Source organism: Mus caroli, chromosome 1, assembly GCF_900094665.2.
Source record: "Mus caroli chromosome 1, CAROLI_EIJ_v1.1, whole genome shotgun sequence".
Taxonomy (NCBI): domain Eukaryota; kingdom Metazoa; phylum Chordata; class Mammalia; order Rodentia; family Muridae; genus Mus; species Mus caroli.
In genome coordinates this window covers 150,921,958-150,945,968 of record NC_034570.1, presented here as the reverse complement: position 1 = coordinate 150,945,968, position 24,011 = coordinate 150,921,958, and the positions used below count along the sequence as shown (strand labels likewise).

Here is a 24,011-nt window from a genome sequence, read left to right as displayed (position 1 = left end):
AGGAAGGAAGGAAGGAAGGAAGGAAGGAAGAAAGAAAGAAAGAAAGAAAGAAAGAAAGAAAGAAAGAAAGAAAGAAAGAAAGAAAGAAAGAAAGAAGAAAGAGAAAAAGAAAAGAAAAAAATGTTTTAACTTTAACTTAAACAGGGGACTAGAGAGATGGCTCAGCAGTTAACAGCACTGACTGCTGTTCCCGAAGTCCTAAATTCAATTCCCAGTAACCACATGGTGGCTCACAACCATCTGTAAATGGGATCCAAAGCCCTCTTCTGGTATGTCTCAAGACAGCTTCAGTGTACTCATATACATAAAATAAATAAATCTTTAACAAAACAAAACAAAATTAACTTAAACCTAAGTTGTCCTTCAGTGGGTAAAGTGTTCTTGGCTTTGCACAGCTGTTAGGACTGTAGTTTAAAGCCTGCAGTTGGGAGAGGCTTCAGCAGTTGAGAGCACAGGCTGCTCTTGCAGAGATGGGGTTCAGTTCCCAGCACCTACATGGATGCTCACAACTGTCTCTAACTTCCATTCCAGGGGAATCTAATGCCCTCTGCAGGTACCACAAGGCACACATGTGGTGCACTACGTTTATGTTGGCAAACTATTCATACACATAAAATTTAAAAAATCTGAACTGGAGATGGCTCAGAAGTTATCTTAGCACCCATAAGAGTGCACACAACCATCTGTAACTCCTGTCAGTGAGGAACTAGTGCCCCCTTCTGGCTTGTTTAGGTACTCGCATACGTGCAGTACACATGAACTCAGGTAGGCACAACACAAACATATAAATAATACTTTAAAATAAATCTTTAAAATCTTTTAAATTTTTCTTAGTCCATTAGGCAGTTGACTGACTAAACCACAGAGCTGTCTTTTAACTTCCATCCACCTCACTCCTACTTCTTTCTGCTGTAGCACAGACTGTTGACTTGTATTGTTCATCAGTAACTGGAGGGGAAATGCATGGCTTGCCTGCAATCTTCTTTCTCTTTATTCTTGGCAATGCCATATAAATAATATTGGACACTTGTGTTTTCAGTTAACATTTTAAGTATATAATGATATAGTAAAATCAAAATAATATTGACTATTGAAAAGTGAATTGAGGGGATGGAGAGATGGTTCATCAGTTAAATGCACTTGTTGTTCTTTCAGCGGACCCAGGTTCAGTTACCAGCATCCAGATGGTGGTTTATGACCATCGGTAGCTCCAGTTCCAGGGGATTCAGTGCTATCTTCTGACCTCTTCTGGTACCAAGCACACATGTAATGCATGTGCAGATATGCAGACAAAGTACTTGAACATCAAATAAAAGGAACGTATCTTTGATAAATTCTAAGTAAAGTGAAAAAAAAAAAGTAGGGGATGGAGAAATGACTCTGTCGTTAAGAGCACTGGCCGTTCTTCCAGCTCATCTGGGTTTGATTCCCAGTACCAACATGGCAACTCACAACTCTGTAATTCCAGTTTCAGGGAATCTGCCACCCTCTTTGTGTCTCTTAGGCACTAGGCATGCATGTGATATATAGATATACATGCAGGCAACACACCACATACACAAACCACACTCAAAAACTGTCTGTTTTTTTAAGGAGCAATTTAATAGTAATAACAACAATAAAAAAGACAAACAACTTGGCATGGTGATGTGTGCCTGTAATGCCAGCACTGTGGAGGCAGTGGAGGAAGCCTGCGGATGATCTGTTAGAGCAAGTTCCAGGCCAAGGCTACATAGTGAGACCCTGTCTCACAAACCAAAACAAAACAAAACAAACCAACAAACAAACAAAATCCAAATCCAAATTGAATGAACCTTGCTTCTGTCTTGCACTTGTGATGAACCTGACAGAGGTAGAAAAAACCCTGAGCATTTCTAGTCACACTTGAAACTGCTTGAACTCTTAGGCCAGGTAGCCTCTTACAATGAGGGTAATGAAAGCAGCCTGGGGTATTGTGTGACTGTGAGCAGGAGTCATGTCACTGGAGATCCCCAGGCCCACAGTTAACCATGTTTTATTTCTCCCTCTCATTCAGGCACCCCTAACCCAAACTCCTTGTCGCCTTTGAAAAGGAGTGAGTGAGTTTTGTTGTTCAGTGCCAAGCTTCAGGATAAGCTCTGACTCTAAACTATCTCCCAAGATGTTTTTTCTGACTGAGGTACAAATGAGCAGTGGAAGGCCATATTACAATACAATAATGAAGAATGATTTATTTCCACATGAGAGCCCATAGTAATGGTGTTTTGCTGATCAGGTTATAACAGATGAATATCATTATTCAGCAGATGCTCTCTTTGTTCCCTATTCTTGTCACAATTGCTCAATTTAATAAAAAGTAATTGATTAAATTGTTAGTCTTGTAGTCAGGAAACTAGAGAGGATAAGGAACAAGAGACTGATTCCCTCTGCAGAGTTCCCTTCCACCACCTCTTACCTGTCTCAGTCATTGCTAACAGGGTTCATCTGTGTCGGTTGTTAGAACGCTCTCAAATGCAGCAGAGGCTACAAAGAGTACATTTCTAAAGGAGAACTGGGATAGACTTGATATACAATACCCTTTGTCTTCTTGGATGTTTTTCTTTGCTTAAATTTAAAAATTAATATCTAAAGATTACATTTATTGTATTAATAGGTATCATGTGTTTTGATACACATATACATTGTATGATGTTTTTGTTTTAAGATGGTCCTACTATGGCTGGTCCTTCTTTGGTTCCAGATGCAGCTGGCCTGGAACTCACTATGCTGACTACATAGTGAATAGGTCTTGAACTCATGGAGGTCCACCTTCCTCTGCATCCTGAGTGCTAGGATTAAAGATGTGTTCCACTAAGGCCAGCTACATTGCATAATTTTTAGGTCAGTTGAAATACATGATCTCCTTAAATATTTATCTTTTTTTTTAATTTACTCTATTTTTAAATTGTATTTACTCTGTTTTTTATTTGCCTGTCTGTATTCGCAAACCACCTTCATTCTGTATCACAGAGGCCAAGAAAGGGCTTTGGATTCCCAGGAACTAGAGTTACAGATAGTTGTGAATCTCTATGAGGATGCTAGAAATTGAACCCAGGTTCTCCAGAGGAGCAGCCAGTGGTAACTGATGAGCCATCTCTCCAGTTGCCATTATTGCTTCTTTATGCTGATAATATATGAAATCTTTATTCTAGCTTTTTGAAATATGTAGTCCATAGTATCTGTTGTCACTGTATTGTGTAGATGCACCCAGGACCTCTGAGCCTCCTTTACTGTAATTAGTGCCCATTGAGCAGCTTTTCCCAGCCCCTCTCCACTCACTGCTTCAGGCCCTAGGAACCAACACTCTACTCTCAGCTTCTGTTAGATCAGATTTTATAGATTCCATATGGTACTCTGTCTTCCTGAGCCTGGCTTATTTATTTAGCCTAGTGATATCCTGTCCCTGCTTTATGCTCACAAATAACAGATTATTTCTTTTTATGGCTGGTTAATATCCCATTGTGCCTGGGTTCCACATTTTCTGTAATCACTCATCAGTTGATGGACATTTAAGTTGATTCCATTCTTGGCACTTGTGAATAGTGTTGCTGTAAGCATCCCAGTTTGCTCTTTTTGCTCAAAATTACTTCTGCTATTCAGGGTGTGAATAGCACACATAAATCTAGGAAAACAAAAATCAGAAACAAAAGCCTGTCAGTGGTGGCTTTAATCTCAACATTCATGAGGCAGACACAGGTGAATCTCTGAGTTCGAGGCCAGCGTGGTCTACAGATCAATTTCAGGATGAATAGGACTACAAAAAGAAACACAAACACAGAACAAAATAAATCTAGAATTGTTTTTATCTAGTGCTTTATAGAATGCCATTTATATCTTCATAGAGATTATGAAATTAAATGTGCAGAACTGAGTAGTATGAACATTTAACAATATTCATCCTTCTAACCTAAGAGAGCTATATGTCTTCAATTTTTTGTCAGTGTTTCAGAGTTTTCATTATAGAGCTCTTTTACTTCTTTGATTAACTTTATTCCTGGGTATTTTACTTTATTGTATATTGTTTTTTTTTAAAGATTTATTTATTTATTATATGTAAGTACACTGTAGCTGTCTTCAGACACTCCAGAAGAGGGAGTCAGATCTTGTTACAGATGGTTGTGAGCCACCATGTGGTTGCTGGGATTTGAACTCTGGACCTTCGGAAGAGCAGTCGGGTGCTCTTAACCACTGAGCCATCTCACCAGCCCTATTGTATATTGTTAACTTAGCTATGATTTCTGTTTCTGTGATAAATCACAACTACCAAAAGCAACTTGGGGAAAAAAGGGTTTATTTCAACTTACACTGGAGTCACACTCCATTACTGAGGGAAGTCAGGGAAGGGATTCAGGTGGGAACCTGGAAGCAGGAACAGAAGCAGAGGCCATGGAGGAGTGCTGCTTACGTGACTCCCTAATGGCATGCTTAGCCTTTCTTCTCACATAACCCAGTGGCATCTGCCACTTACATTACATGGGCTGGGTCTTCTTACATTAATCATTAACCAGGAAAATGACCAGCAGGCTTTGCACTCAAGCCAATCTTGTGCTGGGCATTCTGTCTTCAGAGGTTCTCTCTTCTCAGATGACTCTAACTTGTATCCAGTTGACAACAACAACAACAACAAAAACTAGCCAGCACACATAATTACCACAAATGAGATCGCTTTAATCTCTATTGAACACAATTCACTACTAATTCTTTATAAGTTGTTTTTGCTTTTGCTTTAAGAAGGAAGATCTCCAGGCTGAGAGAGCCTGGGACCAGTAAGCACCTGAACAAGGCCCTATGTTCCCTAGGCCAACCAATCAGAATCTTGTGGGGAAACATGGCTGCAGTGCCTAACGTAGAGTGCTTGTTTTGGCTACTAGGAAAGCATAGTAAATCACAGAATGCTGTAGAAATTAAGGTAAAGTCACTTGTAAGAATTCAGTTGCAGTCTGCTCAAAGGGCTATCTATGGTCGGTCTGAAATAGTCTCCCTTCAGAATGACAACAAATATCAGTGAATGTGTAAGGCACTTAGCACATTTGTTGCTGATTAGGGCAAGTTTAATTTGGCTAAGTTTGCTCTGGACTTTAGTGTTTTAATTAAGAAGGGAAGCTGGGTCGTTGGTTAGGGACATTCTTTCCTCCTCTGGACTCAGCTTCACCCTTTCTCTGTGGTACGATGCAAATGAGGCAGGAGGTGACCCAGGGAGCCTGTCCCGCAGGTATTTATGTCCTCCTGGGTTTCTTTTCTTACTTAATGCCTTGGGGTTGGTGTTTTATGTTTGCTGAGGTTTTGGATTTGCTCAGCATTTGCTCACAAAGATGGGGAAGATAATGAGCTGAAAGGCTGGAATTCAACACTAGAATAATGGTTTGCTTTCCTTATCTCTGTCCAATTTCAAAGAGAAGGTTTCTCTAACTTTTGTCTCAGCAGTTCTCCTCTCAGTGTCGGGGACTGAAAGGGTTAGCACTCTAGAAAGCTTTCTTGTTTTCCTCTAGGGGCTCTCATTGCTGTTGTTCTGGTCGTGCAGAGCTTGGATTTGAGTATAGAGAGAAATACTGGGCTTTGATGATTAGTGAGAGAGCTCACTGTCTTACCGAGCTTTCTGTATAAACCCTGTGGCATTTCATGGTTTGGGGGATCCCTTAACATGAAGTCCTGAGCACTTAAAACCAAGTATGAGGGTGCACTCGAAGGAGGGGGTGAGGGTCACAAAGCAGAAGCAGCAGTTTTCTCTGGGGCTCACTCAGCCCCATGTATATGCATACTGGACCCTCGGCCCTCTGGGCTGTATTTCTGTTCTCCTCTCCATCTGACCTGATTTTATGGTAGTCATGATGAGCATGTTCAACAGGTAGAGCTGGAGACAGGACAGTCTTTGCAGGCACCCTCATGAAGTGAGAGAATTTTTTTTGGAAGCAGGATCAGTTTCTTAATGCATTTGCTTCCTGGTGGATGACAAAGTTCTGTTTTCACAATAGCACCCTTGCTGTGCTATATATGAGGGAGCTCGGACTAGGAAAAGGACATCATATTTATGCTTTCCCTAAGCTTCATGTTGGCTGTTCCTGTTTCTAACTATGACATCTCAGAGCTGATGTTCTTGGAAGGCTAGGATGTGGTATTCAACTCAAACGGATTTAGTGAGAAACAAATGTGGTTTTCTTTTAAAAGTATAGTTTTAGAAAGATGACTTGGGGGACAACAGCGTCCAGAGCAAGTTACCCCTCAGTTCATCTTCTTAAAACAGCATTTAAAACTATGGCAGGATGCTGCTCCGGATTCAAATCTATGTTTATACACATATGTGCCATGTAGAAACATCTGTGCATACATGAGGGTGAATGATTATGAATGTAGAAAACGAACCATGGGAAGAGGAAGATTTTAAGGGAGAAGGAAGGAAAGAGAAAAAAAACCCAACAAAAAACAGTAATGGGATAGTGTGACATTAAAGCAAGTGGCAGGAAGAAAAGAGACCAGCAGAGCCAGGCAGGGAGGGTGTGCCTGGCAGGGCAGGAGGGGTATGATTAAGAACAAGGCACAGTGGCATTTGTATCACAGGCCAGAATGAAAACCATTGTTTTGTGTGTTAATTTAAAAGGTTTGGTGATTAAATCTTAAAATATGACCACATCTGAAAAACTCTCAAGTTATATTTTAGTTACTCTGATTGTAAGCAGAAAGGCTCTGAACATGGCAGAATTGCTTTTTCTTTGAATCCCTTTTTCTTGGTATAGACTTGATATTGGAAAATCTCCAGTTGTCTATCAAAGTAGACTGAATTTATCGAAACACTTAGCAACTCTGGGGAGTTCTTAATACCTACATGTCATGTTACCCCTTGCACTTTACTCTGACAGAGACTTAAAAGGCTTTCTCTCTTTGAAATCCCCCATTTAGCCCATTTAGTGGATGGAAACTAGACACATTGCTTTTGCTTTTCCTGCATACCGGGGAAACCACTGATCTAGTCTCCCTCTCAATTTACGTGACAAGAGGAAACTAAGTTTAAAGGAGTCGCTCTGCGATAGACAGCTAGCTGGGTCCTGTTTGAACTGGGGACCTGTGTTTACCAGGAGTGCTTTGTTTTCTGCTGCCTGTTGATACACTAAGTGGTGGTGTCCTCAGCGTTTGCATCTTTGGTCCCAGGTAATTCTCTACCCAACGTCAGTGGCATACTGTGAGGTTCAAAACTGCAGGAACTCTTCGGAGATGATCCAGTGGGTTTCAGGCACCCAGTGGACAGTGGGGGAGTCACAAGAAGGGTGTCTGTCTGGTGAAACTGAAAGACGAGTGATAAACGGGACAGTGAACAAAAGCTGCTGAAGTTGGGGAGAATGTTAGCAGACTGCTTCAGAGTCAGTAGAAAATGTCTTGGAGAAGAAAAAAATCGGTACAGCAACAAGTTTTTCCTAAGATCATCAGTTTTCAAAAAGCATGCTTTTTTGTTTATGTAAAGAAAAAGCCTTCATTTCCTAGCAAGATCCAGAATGTATATTTTAGGGCATATTTAAGAATGGCAAAAATACAAAGAAGGGGCTGGAAATCCTAGTCAGTGTTACTCAAGAGAATCTAAGCACTGTGGTGGACAGATGGGCATTTGGATTTAGAAATGAAGTGCCTGTCAGGAGTACTCTAGTCTCTGGGACCATTAGAGAATTCTTGAAGGAAGTAAGGTTTGAGCTTATAGAATTGTTTGTCCACCCTTTGTGTAAAGTTAAAACTATCTTTACAATCTTCAGTTGTCCTAGAAATCGATTTTTGCACAGATTCTCTGATCCCTTAAGCCTTACTAGTTGAATATGCAGCACCTTTAAGGTGCCTGGGTCTGTTGTTCCCCGGTGCTATTTTCCCCCTTGGGCTTTAAGTGTTCCTCACCAAGCAGATTACCTATTGTTTCTCTAAATGTGCTCTCGCTGGGCACAGAGGGGACTGCTCAAGTGAGGTTATAATTCCTGTTTGCCCCTGGGCGGTTGCCAGCACAAAGAAAGGCATGATGGGAAGTAGTTTGGTTACCTTTCACAACAGGTGTCTTTGTTGGTGCTATTCAGATATCAGAGTGGCAGCACTGAGTCACTGCAGAAAGGAAAGAGGGGAAGCAGTTGCTCTGGCTTTCACATCTGGAGAGCCACGCTGCGAGGTAAACCTCCAAGTCTGCTGCCCTGATGAAAATATGACGAGGTCCACGCTATCTTTAAAAATACTACTGAAAAGATAGAAAGGAATTCAGAAGGTATGGACTGCCCGGATAATTCATGATGCCTTGAGTCCTGATTATCTTTTAATTTTTACTTGGCTATTTATCTTTAAGATAAATGTGCTGGGGAATTCTTAATGAAAGTAATTCTCTAAACACAAAGCTGCATTGTGGGGGAAAATGAAGTGAAAATGCTTTACTGGCTCCCGGAAGGGTCAAACACAGCTTGAAGTTGTTTTAATCATGAGAATTTATTTAAGATATTGCATTTTCTGTTTAAGTAAGCCTATTAGACTTGGCCGTTTCCTAGCAGAGGTGTTTGCCCTTCTGTGAGCAGGCACTTTACCACAGAACGCTTACAGGACTGCAGAGCTCCCACGGTCACGGTTAAATGGCGCAAGGTGATACTAGTTAAGTAGACATGCTATGGGATATGAAGAATTTTAGGAAAACCTAGGAAAATAGACCCTAGATTGCATTCTGAGTTTGTTTACCCATTCTCTCACAAGCCAGCGAATATAGATAATATAATCCTGGTATTGGTGATAAAACCTAAAGTACAGTATTTCTTTTTATTTTAACAGATGTCACCAAATTAATGTTTAATACTAACAGAAAATACTTCTCAGTACTATTGTACTGGTAATACTCAGGGCAGGCACGGGAAGAGCAGGTAACATGCTTTTGGAGGAACGTTCCTGCCTTCCATTTTCTTTGCCTACACTGTCGTGCATGGAATAAGCATGGGTGATTTATCTTAGTGGTTGAGAGAACTTTCCTTCTGAAAACATAAAGCCTGCTTACCATCTCCAGCTGCCCTCCAAAAACCACCTGTGGGAACTAAGGGATGGATAGTTTGTGACTATCTGCTAGTTTGAGTAATTAAAAGAAACTTTTAACTTTAAATAAAAAAGGACTAAGAATATTTATCAGCAGGGAGAAAAACAGTTTATAAATGAAACCCTTGTGTTTCTCCAGAATCACATCAGATATTTGTATTTTTAGTGGGACAAAGGAAAATTATTATCAACTGGTATTGATGCCCCAAATGAATTGTTTCATTTTTATATTTTGGTACTTTTTTTTAACAGAATTACTCAGGAGGGAGAAAAATTCTTTTTTTCCCCTTCCGTCTTCAGGAGATAAATTTTAACTGCACCAAGAATTCTATAAATTCTGAGAAATAATAATGGCTTATCATCTTTTTATTTTCTAAGAATAAGGAAAAATAAGCTCTGATTGCTTTAAGAAAAATTGCTCTTCTTCCAAGAAGAATCTTCATGTGAATAATAATGAAGAGATGAACAGTTTGAAACTGTCTGAGTTACCAAGGACATAACATAAATCAACTTTTGTTTTGGGAGGAATTTCATATAGGCTATTTCTAGTAAGGAACCCTTTTTCTTTCTGTTTTCTGAAGTGTAAAGAAGATTCCCAGCCTGACGGTCTCATGTGCTGGGTTGAGATGCAGGTGTTTATGGTGTACACTTCCTGCAGAGATAAGAGGCCTTGTGGTTTCCACTGGGGGTGAATTACTAGGCAAGTCTGTGATAGCAGCTGCCTTTTTTTTTCCTCCTCTCTTTCCCGCTGGATTTTGACACCCAGCCCCTGGCTCTCAAGTGGGTGTGTGCACTGAGCTGCCCTAAGACTTTTTCCCTGGATAGTCTGGTCTGGAGCTGGGGCAGCAGCAGCTGCTGTGAAGAAGCCAACTGGCAAGATGATGGAAGAAATCTCCATTATGGTAGCCTATGACGCCCATGTTTTCAGCCAGCTGCATGATGAAGACTTCCTCACTAGCCTGGTGGCCACCAGCAAGCCCAGGTCCATGGTAGGTGGCGCCTTGCACACTACACTGGCCTTCTCTTTCTGTAACATAATGGGCACCTTCCATAGCAAGAGAGGGGTAGGTTCTTGTGAGGTAAACGGAAGCACTGCTGCTGACTGTATTACAGGCCACAGCGAGGTCTGCAGGCTTTCAGTTGGTTTGTTTAAAAAATACTGTTGTATGTCGGTAATATGCTTTAAATGCTACTGTAGTGAGGTTGAGAAGAGTTTTAGAATGCCAAATACCACTTTGCTTTGTGTCTGTGTGTGACTGTTATAAAACTAGATACAGGTTCATACATTCTGTTCAGGCTCTTTGAAGTAGAGCATTTCTTTCAATGGGCCATGTCACTTTTGTAAATTGAATCAAATTGCTTTGTAAATAAAAAATCAAATAGCTTTCAGGTCTTAAATTATCTCCAGGAAGAACTAGAACAAACTAACTTCTTGGAGACTTTTAGGTGTGATTTAATATTTGTTAAATCATTTTTTTATTTTTCTGCCTTCTTATAGTCTTGGCATGTGTGTTCTGGCATGATAGAAAGCTATGTTGTTAGAATGTTTGTTGTTCCATGTCTGTGAAGCACACTCCCCTAAATCTGCCTGTACTGTTGCCGTGCCCGCTGTGCGTAGCAGGGCTCTTTGCAGCAGCAGAAAGAAAGAAAACTTTATCACGACAGTTCAGGTTTACCAGTGTGAAAACCCACTTCTGCAGTGTTAAGGCACAGGACCACTAAAATCACTATGTGGCAGGGTTGTTGTTGTTGTTGTTGCTGTTGTTTTTGTTTTGTTTTTACAAAGTGGTAAATTACCATGAAAAAGATAAAGGGACAAATTCTGGATTGATTCAAAGAGACATATAGGTTTCACCAACCAGATGTAATGTTTCAACATTGTTTAGCTGCTGCTCGGAGTAAACTATAAAAGTAAAAAGTAAGGTAATGGCGGAGAGGGAGGATTCACCACTGATTCGTTCTTTAATGGTATTAATGGATTTTTAAAAAATTTTGTGCCACAATATGATTATATTAAAATGGTAACTTAGACATACATAATTGAAAAGTTATGAGTTAATCATCTAAAAATACGGGAGGACCCAGTAGAGGGATTGGTGTTGTAGAAGGAAGCTGGAGTTGTTGATAGTAACGTGTAGGTAAGAGTGCACAGAGCTTCATTAGACTCTCCACTTCTATCATGTTTCCTAAATGCACCATAGATAACTAGGTGGATGAAAGCAAAATCAAAACCATAATATGCTTCTAGAGGTGTTTATTGAGAGAATCATCTGGCCAAAGACATGTTTTATTAAAATAAACATAATTTCTATGTTTTTAATCTGCTTTTAGATTTATTTTATTTTATGTGTGTGTATGCTTTGTCTGCATGTATGTCTGTATACCAAGTATGCACCTGCTTCTCAGGGAGGTCAGGTGAGGGCATCGGATCCCTTGCAACTGGAAGAACGGATGGATGTGAGCTAACGTGGGTGATGGCAGTCAAGCCTAGGTCCTCTGAGAAAATGAGAAATGCTCTTATCCAATGAGCCATTTCTCCAGCCCCAAAGTTTCTATTTTTATGATTAAACATATTTTGTGAAGTTAACTACCTATCAAAATATATATGCTGAATCAGGGTAAGAAAGTTTTAGACATTTAAGTTTCATTATATCTATTAATTTCATAATAGTCCCTCATAAGAACTTACCCAAAGTATTCAGAAGTTTTTGTTTCTTTGTGATGGTTTCACCAAGATCCTCTTAGAGTCTAAGCTGACTCTTCAAAATTTAGAGGAGTTATTAGAACAAAGGAAGAAGAAATGAATCCAGATGTGTGTGTGGCTGTAGCGCAGTGACAGTACCTAACCATCCTGTTAACCACTCTGGCTGTGTGGCCCCTCACAACACAAAGGCAAGCAGTCAGCCAGCCAGCTGAACTGAAATGACAGAGCACACTTAAGGGAGAGGACAGAGGAGCTGAAGAGATGCACAGTCACAGGGAACATCTCACTGCTCAGTAACAACAGACATTGTATTTGTGTGTTCCGAGGGAGTGGAGGGCATGTAGGAGAGAGAGCATGGGAGTGTGACTGACTCGTAATGCACTTTCCAAGAATCACTCCATTTGTCAGTAATTTATGTATATTTGATGTAGAACTGCTGATGCGAAAAGCTACACATAAAATGCATAGAATATTTCTTTGGGTAGCAAACTTTTAAATAAAAATTATATTTTAGCCGGGCTTGTTTGCATGACTTTAGTCCCAGTACTGAGGAAGCAGAAGCAGGCTTTAGTGTGAGTTCTAGGCCAGCAGGGCTACAGTGAAACTCTGCCTCAAAAGTAAGACACACAAAAGTCACATTTACTTTATTTTTTTTAAAGATTTATTTATTTTTTATTATATGTAAGTACACTGTAGCTGTCTTCAGACACTCCAGAAGAGGGAGTCAGATCCCATTATGGATGGTTGTGAGCCACCATGTGGTTGCTGGGATTTGAACTTCTGACCTTCAGAAGAGCAGTCGGGTGCTCTTACCCACTGAGCCATCTCACCAGCCCCACATTTACTTTATTTTGTGTGTGTGCATGCATGTAAAGCTGAGAGGTCCACTTTGGGAGCCACTTGTCTCCCTCTTCCCCGTGGGCCCTGCGGTCACTCAGGTCACTAGGTTTGGAGGCTGGAACCTTTACCCATGAGCCATTTGCTTTTGGTTCTACATTCAATAGTGAGGTTTTTTTTTCTTTGTTTGAAAAGAACTCTCAAAATCATATGCAAAAATCTTTAGGTTTTCTTTAGTATAAAGCAAAATGCCTCCTGATTTGAGTTAATGCTACTCTGGGAAGCAGGTGACTCCCATACTAACTTACAGGACCCTCTTTAGATATTTAATACAGGAGTGGGTGTTTCCTATAATAGGGTTTTGTTCCATAAGAGGAATATGTTGATTTATTAAATAGTAAAAACTTCTGATTCTAAGATATGGACACTGAACCTTTTCTTACTTACAAGTGCATGCACACGCACACAAGCACGCACATGCATGCGGCCAGAGGATAACTGGCGGGAGTCAGCTTTCTTCTTTCATTATGTGGGTCCTGATAAACACAGACTGTCAGTTGGTGGCAGGCACCTGCATCTTCACCTACCAAGCCATCTTACTAGCCCAGATGTTTGTTTTTAATAAAAATATAAACAAATTGGCATATAGAATGGAGGTTTGGAAGTTAGCCTCCTTGTATTTAGAGATAAAACCATAACACCACTTTCCCTGTGTGTATACAAGGCTTACTTAGCTGAAATGCTGACAGGGACACTGGAGGGACTGAGGCTGCCCAGGTTCTCTCCCTGTGAGTGGCCAGCCTCTTTCACCTCTGCTGTTCTCAGTTCTTTTGCAGGCTTTTCTTTTTTGTTGCAGTCTTGCTGTATTGCCAGGTTGCCCTTGAACTCTTGAGCTCAAGTAAGTTAGCTTCTCAGTAGCTAGAACCCCAGGCATGCACCACTACTGTGCCCAGCTTCCACTATTTATAGCTCCCTACTATAAATGACAGGGAAAGCCACACCTGGTACATTTATTGTATTCCTGGGAAGGCTTTGAATGTGTATTTAAATTCAAAATGCATGATCTCATATTTAAACAGCAAATAAGCCTAATAGCTAATGCAAACTCTTAACAGGCATACATATTTCAGGTTCAATGTCCATTTATAGTCTGCTCAGGTTATTTCAACTTTCTAGTTTATTAAGTGGCCACGAAAGGAACATTGCTTTCAGATGTATGTTAATAAGTGCTAATATGTAGATTGCTTTAATGTTTTAATACAGTATTCTGTGCACAAATAAAATGTCGACCCTTCAAAGCCCCCTTTCCTTATCTAATAAGAGAAAGGACCAAGGCAGTATTTGTGAGACTCCTGTTAGATGCTAGAGGTAGAACGGGTTAGAGAATAATGGCCACTGTTAAGCAGTGATGAAGGAGCCTCCACAGTAAGGCTAGAACAGTAACTTTGGCTTTGGAGGCTGGTCAGGTGTTTGTTAGGCAAAGAAGGGGAGTACCATTGTGAACAAGGACGATGCATGCAAAGTCTGAAAGGCTGATGACTGCTTAACAAACTTTATTTTGGAAGAGGAAGATGGTGATGAAGAAAGGATCTTATACTATAGCTCAGGATGAGCTGGAATGCACTGTGTTGTCTAGGCTGGCCTTGAACTTGCAGCAATCCTCCTTCCTCAACCTCCTGTGTGCTGGAATTACAGGTATGAGCCACCATACCTGGCTTTGTTAGAGTCCTTTGAAGTTACATGGTCTTTTGGGCTACAAGTCAGAGGCCCTGAGTTCAGTCCCCAGCAAGTGTATAATAAGGCAGGTGTGGTGGTATACAGTGCCAACCAGCACTGGGGAGGAGGAGGAAGAGAAGAGGATCGTATGTAAGAGAAGAGCCTAATTGTCAAGCCCCATGCCTCAGTGAGAGACCTTGCCTCAAAAAACAAAAGGACATCTCCTGAAGATAACACCTGAAATTGTTAACTTCTGGACTCCATGCATACCCTCATACAAGAGCACAAGCACACAGTTAAAATGGAAAAGTTACTTGGGTGTCAGTTCAAGATTTACATCTGCTACTTACCAGGAAATTACAGTATCTCTCTAAGTCTCAGTTTCCTCTTTGGAGAAATGAGGAGTATCCTCATTGGATTTCTGTAAAGACCAAAGAAGAGCACTTGTATCAGCTCAGTGAGAACTCTTACCAGTTACCTCCCTACTGGGAAAGGGGGTCTATTCTGAGCTTCAGAAGGTCTAAAGGAAGGAGGGAGCCGAGCAGATAAAGTGTGGTGGGATGTAGAAGAGGAGAGTGTGCATATGATAGGAGAAAGAGACTGTTGGGTTGCCCTGCTTGATTAGGACATCAGTTCTACAGGAAAAGGGAAGCATTCCACCCTGAAGATTGTGTAGATCTGACACTTGAACTCAGGATGGCTGGAAGGACCAATAGTGGGGAATGTGTATGAGCCCCTATACTGAGAAGATAGGCTCAGTTGCATAAGCAATAGTGTGGCAAATGTGGGCAGGCAAGGACCACAGGGCCCCAGGGAGGAAAATGCAACAGCAATAGAAAAATGCAGGTGAAAATTGCTGGCAAGTGCCTGACAGTTGATTAAGGCAGTGTGCGTCAGAAGGTAGTCCACACTTGTCCATTAGTTCTTGTAGTGAATAGATACAGTCACACTTAGAAAGATATAATTGCTCCTTGTGAAAAGAGCAACTGATTGGAACATGTTAAAATTACCACGAGATCATGGTGTTAGAATAGGAAAGTTAGATAGTGCCCTCGCTTGCTTTCTATTGCTGTGATAAATAGTGACCAAAAAGCAACTTGGGGAGAAAAGGGTTTATTTCAGTGTACAGTAACACTCTGCCATTCAGGAAAGTCAAGGTAGGAACTCAAGGCAGGAACCTGCAGGCAATAATTGAAGCAATACCATGGAGGAACTTTACTTACTGGCTTACTTTCAGTGGTTTTTTTCAGCTTGTTCTTATACCACCTAGGCCCACCTGCCCCAAATCGGTAGTTCCCACAGTAGCCCGGGCCCTCCCAAATCAATCACTAATCAAGAATATGCTATACACACCTGCCTACCAACCAATTTGATGGAGGCATTTTCTCATTTTAGGTTTCTTCTTCTTCCCTGGTGGCCTAGCTTGTGTAAAACACACACACACACACACATACACACACACACACACACCAGATATCAAAAATAAACCAAGGAAAAGATGACCCATTTTGACTTTACTGTGTCTTACATCTTGAAATTGAATATCATTCTATCTCTGAAGGAGACTTGATTGATCAGTAGTTAACCTTGACCTTTAACAAAAGTCACTTAACCATCTAACACAGGCTATTTTATGTTGGCTCTGGATAGATATTAACTGACAGTTACTAAAATAGTACTGGACCAACAACGGAAGGGGCCTCTTTCAGGGAACTACAGTTTCTCTGGTCTGTGGATGGAAGGGGAGGGTAAGCATTCTGCAGTTTCTTCCCCGTTAGTGGTTTGGCACATGAATTGCGTCAAGCAAGCCAAAAGAAAAAAAAAAAAGTCAGAGCAATTTCATATGCCAGAGATGAGGGAAATAATAAAATTAATGCAGTTACTTCTAAATCATCACTGAATAAACATTTCGAATATTGACTAGAATCAAACATTATAGAGCTAATTAAGATTCTTCCATATTTAAATTGTTTATTGAACATGTTTTATTCTCATTGTCATTTAGCATATTCTTATCTTGGCACCTTTTATCAATTTCAAATTAGTCCAGGGAACCAAATCTCTCCCCATCTGACTTACTAATTTTGATGAGTTAAGGTTCTGAGGATCCTAACAGAAGAATTCTGTATTATATGAAGCAAGACATGGAATTTATTGCATGGATGCCAGGGTGTGTCCTTCTTGAAATGCAAGGGCAAACTTTGGAGATAGGCAGCAAGCCTGGCACTGGTCTTCTGTTGGCAGACATCCTTCATCTCTGACATCTGATTACTTTTTTTTTCTATGTAGTTTATTTCTCTCTCTGTCACTGAGTTCTCCTGCTTCCTCATTCCTGGGGCAGAATACTGTTGCTGTGCAGCACTGAGATTTGTAGCTCCATCATATGCTTCATAACAGTGCTGCCTCTGACTCACATGTCTGTGTGCTTTTGGAGAGAAACTGAGTCAATATCTTTAGGTAAAAGATGACACAGAATAGAACCATGAGTGCATGACTGAACATAGCAACATTATTCTCAATAGCGCCAATCTAGACACAATGCAAAGATCCATCATGTGGTCAATTTCTAAACACACAGTGGTGTATCCATACAATGCAGTGCAAATACCAATTCCAAAAGAACAAAATGCTAATACCTGCTGTAGCATAGAAGAAACTGACAGACATGCACCTAATAAGAGACTAAATATTGGATGATTGCTGACACCAAACATAGGTAGTGAAGCTGTATGGTAGACTGATCTGTATATTTTGTGTGTGCTTAAATTCTTCTTTATCACGTTTTTAAGTTCTTAGTTACTTTTTGTTGATATATAAGCACCAAATCCCTTTCAGCCTTCCCCTGCTATGAGTCATTTTGTTGAACCCCACTTTCTTGGTTGTTTTCTTTCGTTTTCTCAACCTGGCCTGTAATATCCCTACAAGCACACACACAGTGTGCTGTGTTCCCTGCCTCAGCACAGGGTTCCTGGCCTGCCTTCTCACTTTCTCAACATTACCTGCCCTCAGCTTCCTCTTTCCCTGAGTTTTTCCCAACGAGGAAGCATGCACACTTTCAGATGCCATGTACTCCCCTTTAGTCCAGACAAGGCTCTCTAGTAGTTCAGTTGTCTCCTTACATCTGTTTAGAAGCTCTGTAGTTTTCATTTGTGTTTCTAAGAAAGCAGCCCACATAGCTTCTTCTACACTTAAAAAGTGCTATATTTTAGTTTCCATATAAACCTCCTTCCTGGAGACACCCTATGAGACCAGACGTTCTTTTTATATGTATACTTCCCTTCTGGGGACTGAGTGTGTCATAGAACTTGTGTTTATTTTAATTTAATTCTATTTTGAGATAGAGTCCTACTATATAGTTCTGGCTGGACAGGAATTCATTTATAGATCAGACTGGACTGAAACTTGCATAGATCTGTCCCGGTTCTGCCTCCCAAGTGCTAGATAGAATTAAAAAACCTTGTCTTCTGAGTTCTGGGATTAAAGATGAGGATTTGTACTATAAAATATACAAGCATTTAGTTCACTGTACATACACAAACAAACTGCATAGTTTCTGTTACTGTATATGTGATCCCTTAGCTCCCTGTATTCAGTAACTCTAACAATAATTGGTGGGTGTGTTGGGGATTAGTCTGGTGTGCTGTGTATTCAAATGTTAAATACTGGTGCCCCGATCTGATTGCTCCCATGAGCAGATCCTCATGTATATCAAGTGATGCTATGTAAACCTTATTCTCAAATTTAAAACTATTGGTTAAATAAAAGTGGTAACAGCCAGTTACTGGGGAGAATAGAAGTAAACACAGTTTCAATTACTGGTTTGGGAGGTCACAGGTAGAGACCACAGGAAGAAGGAGAAAGGAGAACAGGATCTCCATTAGACGTGATGGACCAAGAGCACATGTCAGAGTGAAATGCCCCTGAAGATAGATGATGGAGCAGAAATAACTGAGACAGTAAGTACTTGGGTGGTACAGCTAGGAAGTAGACAGTCTAATGTGCAGAAAAATAGATTAGGGATAATCCCCAGTAATTGTGCTAAACTGATTAAATAAAGGACTCTGCCTTGATTATTGAGAGGCAGGAGGCTAGCTGGGTCATATTGATAACTAATAAGAGTTTATTAAAACCCACTTGCATAGGTTCTTTAGATGAAAATCCTTATTTATGGTTGATACCTACCGTAGGGACAGAGTTGTCATCTCTGTCTAATGGATAATAAGATGGAGACTTTGGGAAGTTAAGTGTCTTTCCCCCAAGATCACACAGGGGAAAGGAGGGACCTGGGGCTGGAGGGAAGCCTGGTTTGTGACACACCTGAGCCTCTGTAGACAGCCCTAAACTAGTTTGCTTTCCTCTTGATCCTGAGTAAGAACTTGCTCTTGACAGTAGGGACAGTGCTGACAGTTTCAGCAGGGAGAAAGCAGAAACACTAGACATGTCATCTTCGCTTTTTTTCTTGACTAGCTATGACTGAAGTAAGTGGGGAAGGTTTCTAGGGAGTGAACTGCCAACAACACTGAGATTGGTAGTGGAAGGAAGATTCCATAATCCTAGAACTAGCTGTATATATATATATATATATATATATATATATATATATATAGTGACTTAAAGTAGGAATGGCAGGCTCTAAACATGGAGTCAGAGGTAGTGTTGGCAGTTACTTTGTAAAGACTGCTTGCCTGCCTGCAGGGCAAGACGATTTCCTTAGGGAGATTTTCAAGGAAATAACTTAGTCGGTTCAGTGTGCAGCCAGAGTACCAGAGACTGGGTGAGGGTAACTTCCTCAGCTCTAAAGACTGAAACCTGAGAGGCTGCCAGCATTGTGGGACTCTCATGCAGGCCCTCCTCCTGTTCCCAGATGATTATCTTTTTGTAGCTTAGCATGGCAGAGGGCAAAGAAAGAGCAAACCTCCTTACCTTTGTCTTTTCCTGTGAGAGAATAACCATCCCCTCAGGAACAGCTTGGCTCCCAAAGATCCCTGACCAAATCCTGCCAAGAATAGAGTATCAGCATAAGAACTGGTGGGGCCATATTTGGACCATAGTGCATATCCTTATGAAATTCCAGAGGAGGAAGGAATAGACAGTCCTGAAAAGTTAGGAACATGAATAAAGGGTTACTTGCAGGGGCATGGATGATCTCAAAACAATTATTACCACAAAGTCTCATCCCATTGAGGATGATGACCTCATGAAAATTACATCATAGAAGCCCTAGACTATCTCCTATTACAGTGAACCAATTCTAAATATTCTTTTATAGAAGTGTTTGTTACAGGAATAGTTGGCACAACGCACTAATTTTTATTTATCTGTTTCATGTGTTTATACTCCTAATAGGTGAAAACACTCTAAGATTTTTATTGTTCTGCATTGGCCATTGACATTTTTATTTAGTTTGATCATCAACCAAACATTCATTGATCTGTTACTGTGTGCTAACTGCATTATGTTCTTGGCACAGAAGATCTACCTGTGCAAAGCAATTTGTGGTACCTATTGTGAGTCTTACAGTGAGAAACACAAAACAGAAACATGAGCTAGTGATGCTATTTACCAGGCTTCACATGGAGTAGTGCACCAGTAAGGGTCCTGCTCCTGCCATCTGAGATGTGAACAGCTATGGGAAAACTGGGAAAATGTATCTCAACTGGGGGGAGGGGACCTGAAGAGAGCCCTCTAAATGGTAGGAACAGAATCAGTGTGGTAAGAAATGAAACTGGGGAGAAAGTTAGAGGTCAGGCTGTGCAGCAGAGCTACGTAAACTAGATGAAGTAGTAAGGGTTTATATCTTGTACGACACATTATGTTTTAAAATCAAATGACTCAGATTTTAGGTGTGGGTAACAGGAATTTAAAATTATGGTATATTATTAAAGAAACCAGTATTATGTCAAAAACTCACTGCAAAGCTCAAGCTCAGTTTCAAACTGTAGTATTAAAAGTCATTGTGAGGTCTTACGCTGCCTTAGAAATGGGATTCTAAACAAGCAACAGAAATAACACTGTAGCCCTGATGATTGTAAGGTTTACATACTGATTTCTAGCAGACTAAAAATAACATAGAAGCCCTCTTTTAGTTTTTAATTCCTCAATTATTTATTTATTTATTTATTTGGAAAAAGTAAACCATTTGGGGGTGGGAGAGATGGCTCAGCAGTTTAAGAGCTCTTCCTATTCTTCCAGAGATCCTGAGTTCAGTTCCTAGCAGTCAGTCCTATAGGGAGGTCCAAACTACTTGAAATTGTAGCTCCAGGGCATCTAACCTTTTCTGGCCTCTGAGGATAACTGCTAACTCAACATACACTCTCACAAACACACTGTAGTAGTTTGAATGAAAATAGCCTCAATAGGCTCAGATATTTGATTACTTAGCCCAGGTTGGTAGACCAGTTAGAGGAGGTGTGTGATTGGTATGGGTTTTGAGATTTCAAAAGCCCAAGCCAGTTCCCAGTTAGCTTTCTGCCTCTTGCTTGCTGATAAGGATGTAAGCTCTCTCTCAGCTACTGTTCTAGCACCATGCCTATCTGCCTGATAGTCATGGATTCTAAGTCTCTGAAACTGCAGGCAAGCCCCTAAAAACTCTTCTACACGGTGCTTTAGTTATGGTGTCTCTTTATAGCAGTAGAAAAGTAACCAAGACACACATTTACATACATATAAAATGTAAATAAATATTTAAAATAAATTATTTTAAATGATTTTAACTGACAATAAAAATTGCACATATTTGTTGGGTATCATGTAATATTTTGATACATTTAAATGTTGTGGAATGCCTAGATTGATTAATCATATCTATTTCCTTAATAATTTAAGTAGTCTAGTTAATCCTGAACTCTACACAGCAGAATAAAAACTTGAGCTACACACACACACACACACACTGAAAATGTAATAAATTCTAATGGGAATTCAGATTTACCAGCATATTACTTTGGGGTTGGGGGGTTATAATTGCTATCATGACTAGACCTAATTATGGATTCTTCCGTACTGTTTCACACTAATCACCGTCGTTTCAACTATATATTTTGAAAAGATAGATTTTGTGTATGTGTATATGTGCTTGAGCATATGTATGTTTACCATGTGCATATAGGTTCAGATCCCTAGAAACCAGAGTTGCAAGTGATTGTGAACTGACCTCTGGATGTTAGGAACTGAACATGCATCCTCTTTCTACAAGAACAGCCAGTGTGCCTAATTGCTGAACCATCTCTCCAGTCTTTAGCTAGATTTGTATTATACCACCTGTTTGAATCCATGTGAAATGTTAGTGGAGAATTTGTTCTAAATCATGTGTGCTATTTACATAACAGTAGGAAAGTCCTTTTGGTCCATGCTGTTAGTGTGTACTAGGGACCTTTTTTTCTAATTGGAGATAGGGTTTTATGTAGTTCTGGGTGGCCTTGAATTCATTGTGTGAATTGTGTAGCAGAGGAAGACCTTGAACCCTGATCCTCCTGCCTTTACTTACAGCCAGTACTTAGGTTATCTATGTGAAGCACTATGCCAGGTTTATAAGGAGCTAGGAAAGAAACCTAGAGCTTTGTGCGTATTAGATAAGTATCCAACCAACTGCACTGGGTCCCCAGTCCTTGCAGTGGACATCTTGTCAGTGCGCTTAAGTTCTAAATTGCTTTTAGAATCATTTTTAAAAGCTTTTTACAATGAGATTATGTGTTTATGATAATATATCCCTAATAATACTACTGATAGCTGTACTAAATGTTTTTGCTACCTATTATATTTATGTTTATAAATATATAAACTGGAATGTGGATCTTTTTTTGAGATTTTTGTGCACCTATGTCATCGTACTTTGCTCAGACTCCCTCACCCCATTCATTCCCTTTGCTTTTGCATCCCTCTGAATATCCCCATTTCTGCTCTATTTTTTAAAAATAAATCTAGATTCTGCATAGGGAGGAAAAATATGTCTGTTTTATTACATTTAACATGATCATATCCAGTTCCATGAGTTTTCCTGTCATTTTTCCTGAAACTTTTCAGTGAATTGGCACCTTTCTTTCTTATCTCTTCCAAAAGTAATTATGAACAGCAGCCTTGCCAATGAAGCTCTAGGAACCAATGCTGTTTTTTCAACAAGGCCCAGCTCTATAGTCCAGGGATTCTCAGTAGCTGTGGAGTCACAGAGTTCTTTGGCAGTCTGGTTAGGCCTGTGGACCTTGAGCAGGAAAATATTTTTAAATGTAGAAAGTATATAATGCTACATAATAAACTAATGATATTGGAATACACTGATCAAAGCAAATAGCCAAATTTATGACATTATGACATATGATTCTTTACTAATATATTAATATAGTAGATAGCAAAATGTGTTAGTAAATCTGATGACTACCTCAATGCTAAAAGTAAAAAATATAAATAGTATTTTGAGATACATGCAGTGCTTCTAGAGTGTCTTAAAATATTTGTAGTACTTATTAGTGACCACTTAAAAATAATATAGTATATTCTTACCAACATTTATAACTGAAAGCTGATAAATTCCATTAGAGTTTCAGAGGAATAGATTATTTTTCTATCTTAGCTCACAGATAGTGAATTCTCTCATTTCTATTATCCGAGACAACAGTTTTAGATACCTTTCTTTTCCTGTAACGTTATAACTGGCTAGGAGAAATCTTAATCAAACCTTTTTTGGTGTGGTTTCTGTGTGTTTCTTTGGCAGATAACATTTGTATGTGTGTGTGTGTGTGTGTGTGTGTGTTTCATTGTTAATCTCTGTATGAGAGCAAGAGTTGTATTTAGTTTTATTTCCCATTTTCCTCCATCCCAGCATGGTGTGCACTGTACATACCATATATACTCCAGTGAACGATATAGGATACTGGAAACCAATAAAGAATCGTGTAAGAATAGTAACTATTGGTCTACTGTGTATTCATGACAAACATATCTGTCAGTATTTATGCACATAAGAAGTAAAAGTTAATTAATTCATTCAGTCGTGCTGAGGATTGAACCCCAGGTGTTGTACTTTCTGGGCAAGCACTATACTCTTTGTACCTGTAAAGTTATTTTTAAATAACTTTTTCTATTTTTCTATTCTTAGATCTGTGTACCAAATTCTTATAAAACCAGTGATGGAGTCATGTTAGAATGTAGCTGTGTTCTTACCTGTTAGCTTAGCTTAATTAAAAGATGATATAGTGGTTATTTGTATTACACACTTATTTGTTGGTGGTTCATTTACCCTCCTCCTGTGTAGCACGTAGCATTGTTTGGAGGGTCCAGAGACCTTCAAGCAGATGACAATCAGTAGGAGAGGTGACAGTGCAAGCAACTGAGCTGATGACTGAGCAGCACTGGAGATGTGAGTGAGTCACTTTGCCTGGTTGTTCCTGTCACGTGCTGTCCCTTCAGGCCTCCCTGAAATGGTATCTCCTGCTTCCCTTTCTAAGTTATGTGCTAAAATTCATTTTCCATGTGGGTTGTTTATTTCCCCACTCTGCCTACAGTAGTTCCTGGCACTGTCAGCAGGCAGTGTTTCCTAGGGAATGAATAAAGAGATGGTGGGCTGCATAGTGAGACCCTGTGCCAATAAACAGCATTTAACAAAACCCATTAGGCTACATTGTTCTCTGTCAAAGTTGCATTGGTGAATATATCTACCAGTAATGGTTTCTCATGCCTATTTCAGTTCTGAGCTTTTTTTTTTTTTTTTTTT

The 24,011-nt window shown here is 39.9% G+C and overlaps 1 protein-coding gene across 4 annotated transcripts in view; it reads left to right on the top strand.

Annotated features, from left to right (window-relative positions):
* Positions 1-24,011, top strand: part of Rabgap1l (RAB GTPase activating protein 1 like) — a 551,913-nt gene that overhangs the window by 455,430 nt on the left and 72,472 nt on the right. Inside the window, exon 1 of one of the 4 annotated variants that reach the window (XM_021173820.2) lies at positions 4,369-10,037. The exons of the other annotated variants lie outside the window; for them this stretch is intronic. Coding sequence (XP_021029479.1) covers positions 9,927-10,037 — 111 coding nt within the window. The 5' untranslated portion in view covers positions 4,369-9,926. Of the gene's footprint in view, positions 1-4,368; positions 10,038-24,011 lie in introns of those variants that run through there. 4 annotated transcript variants of the gene reach the window in all.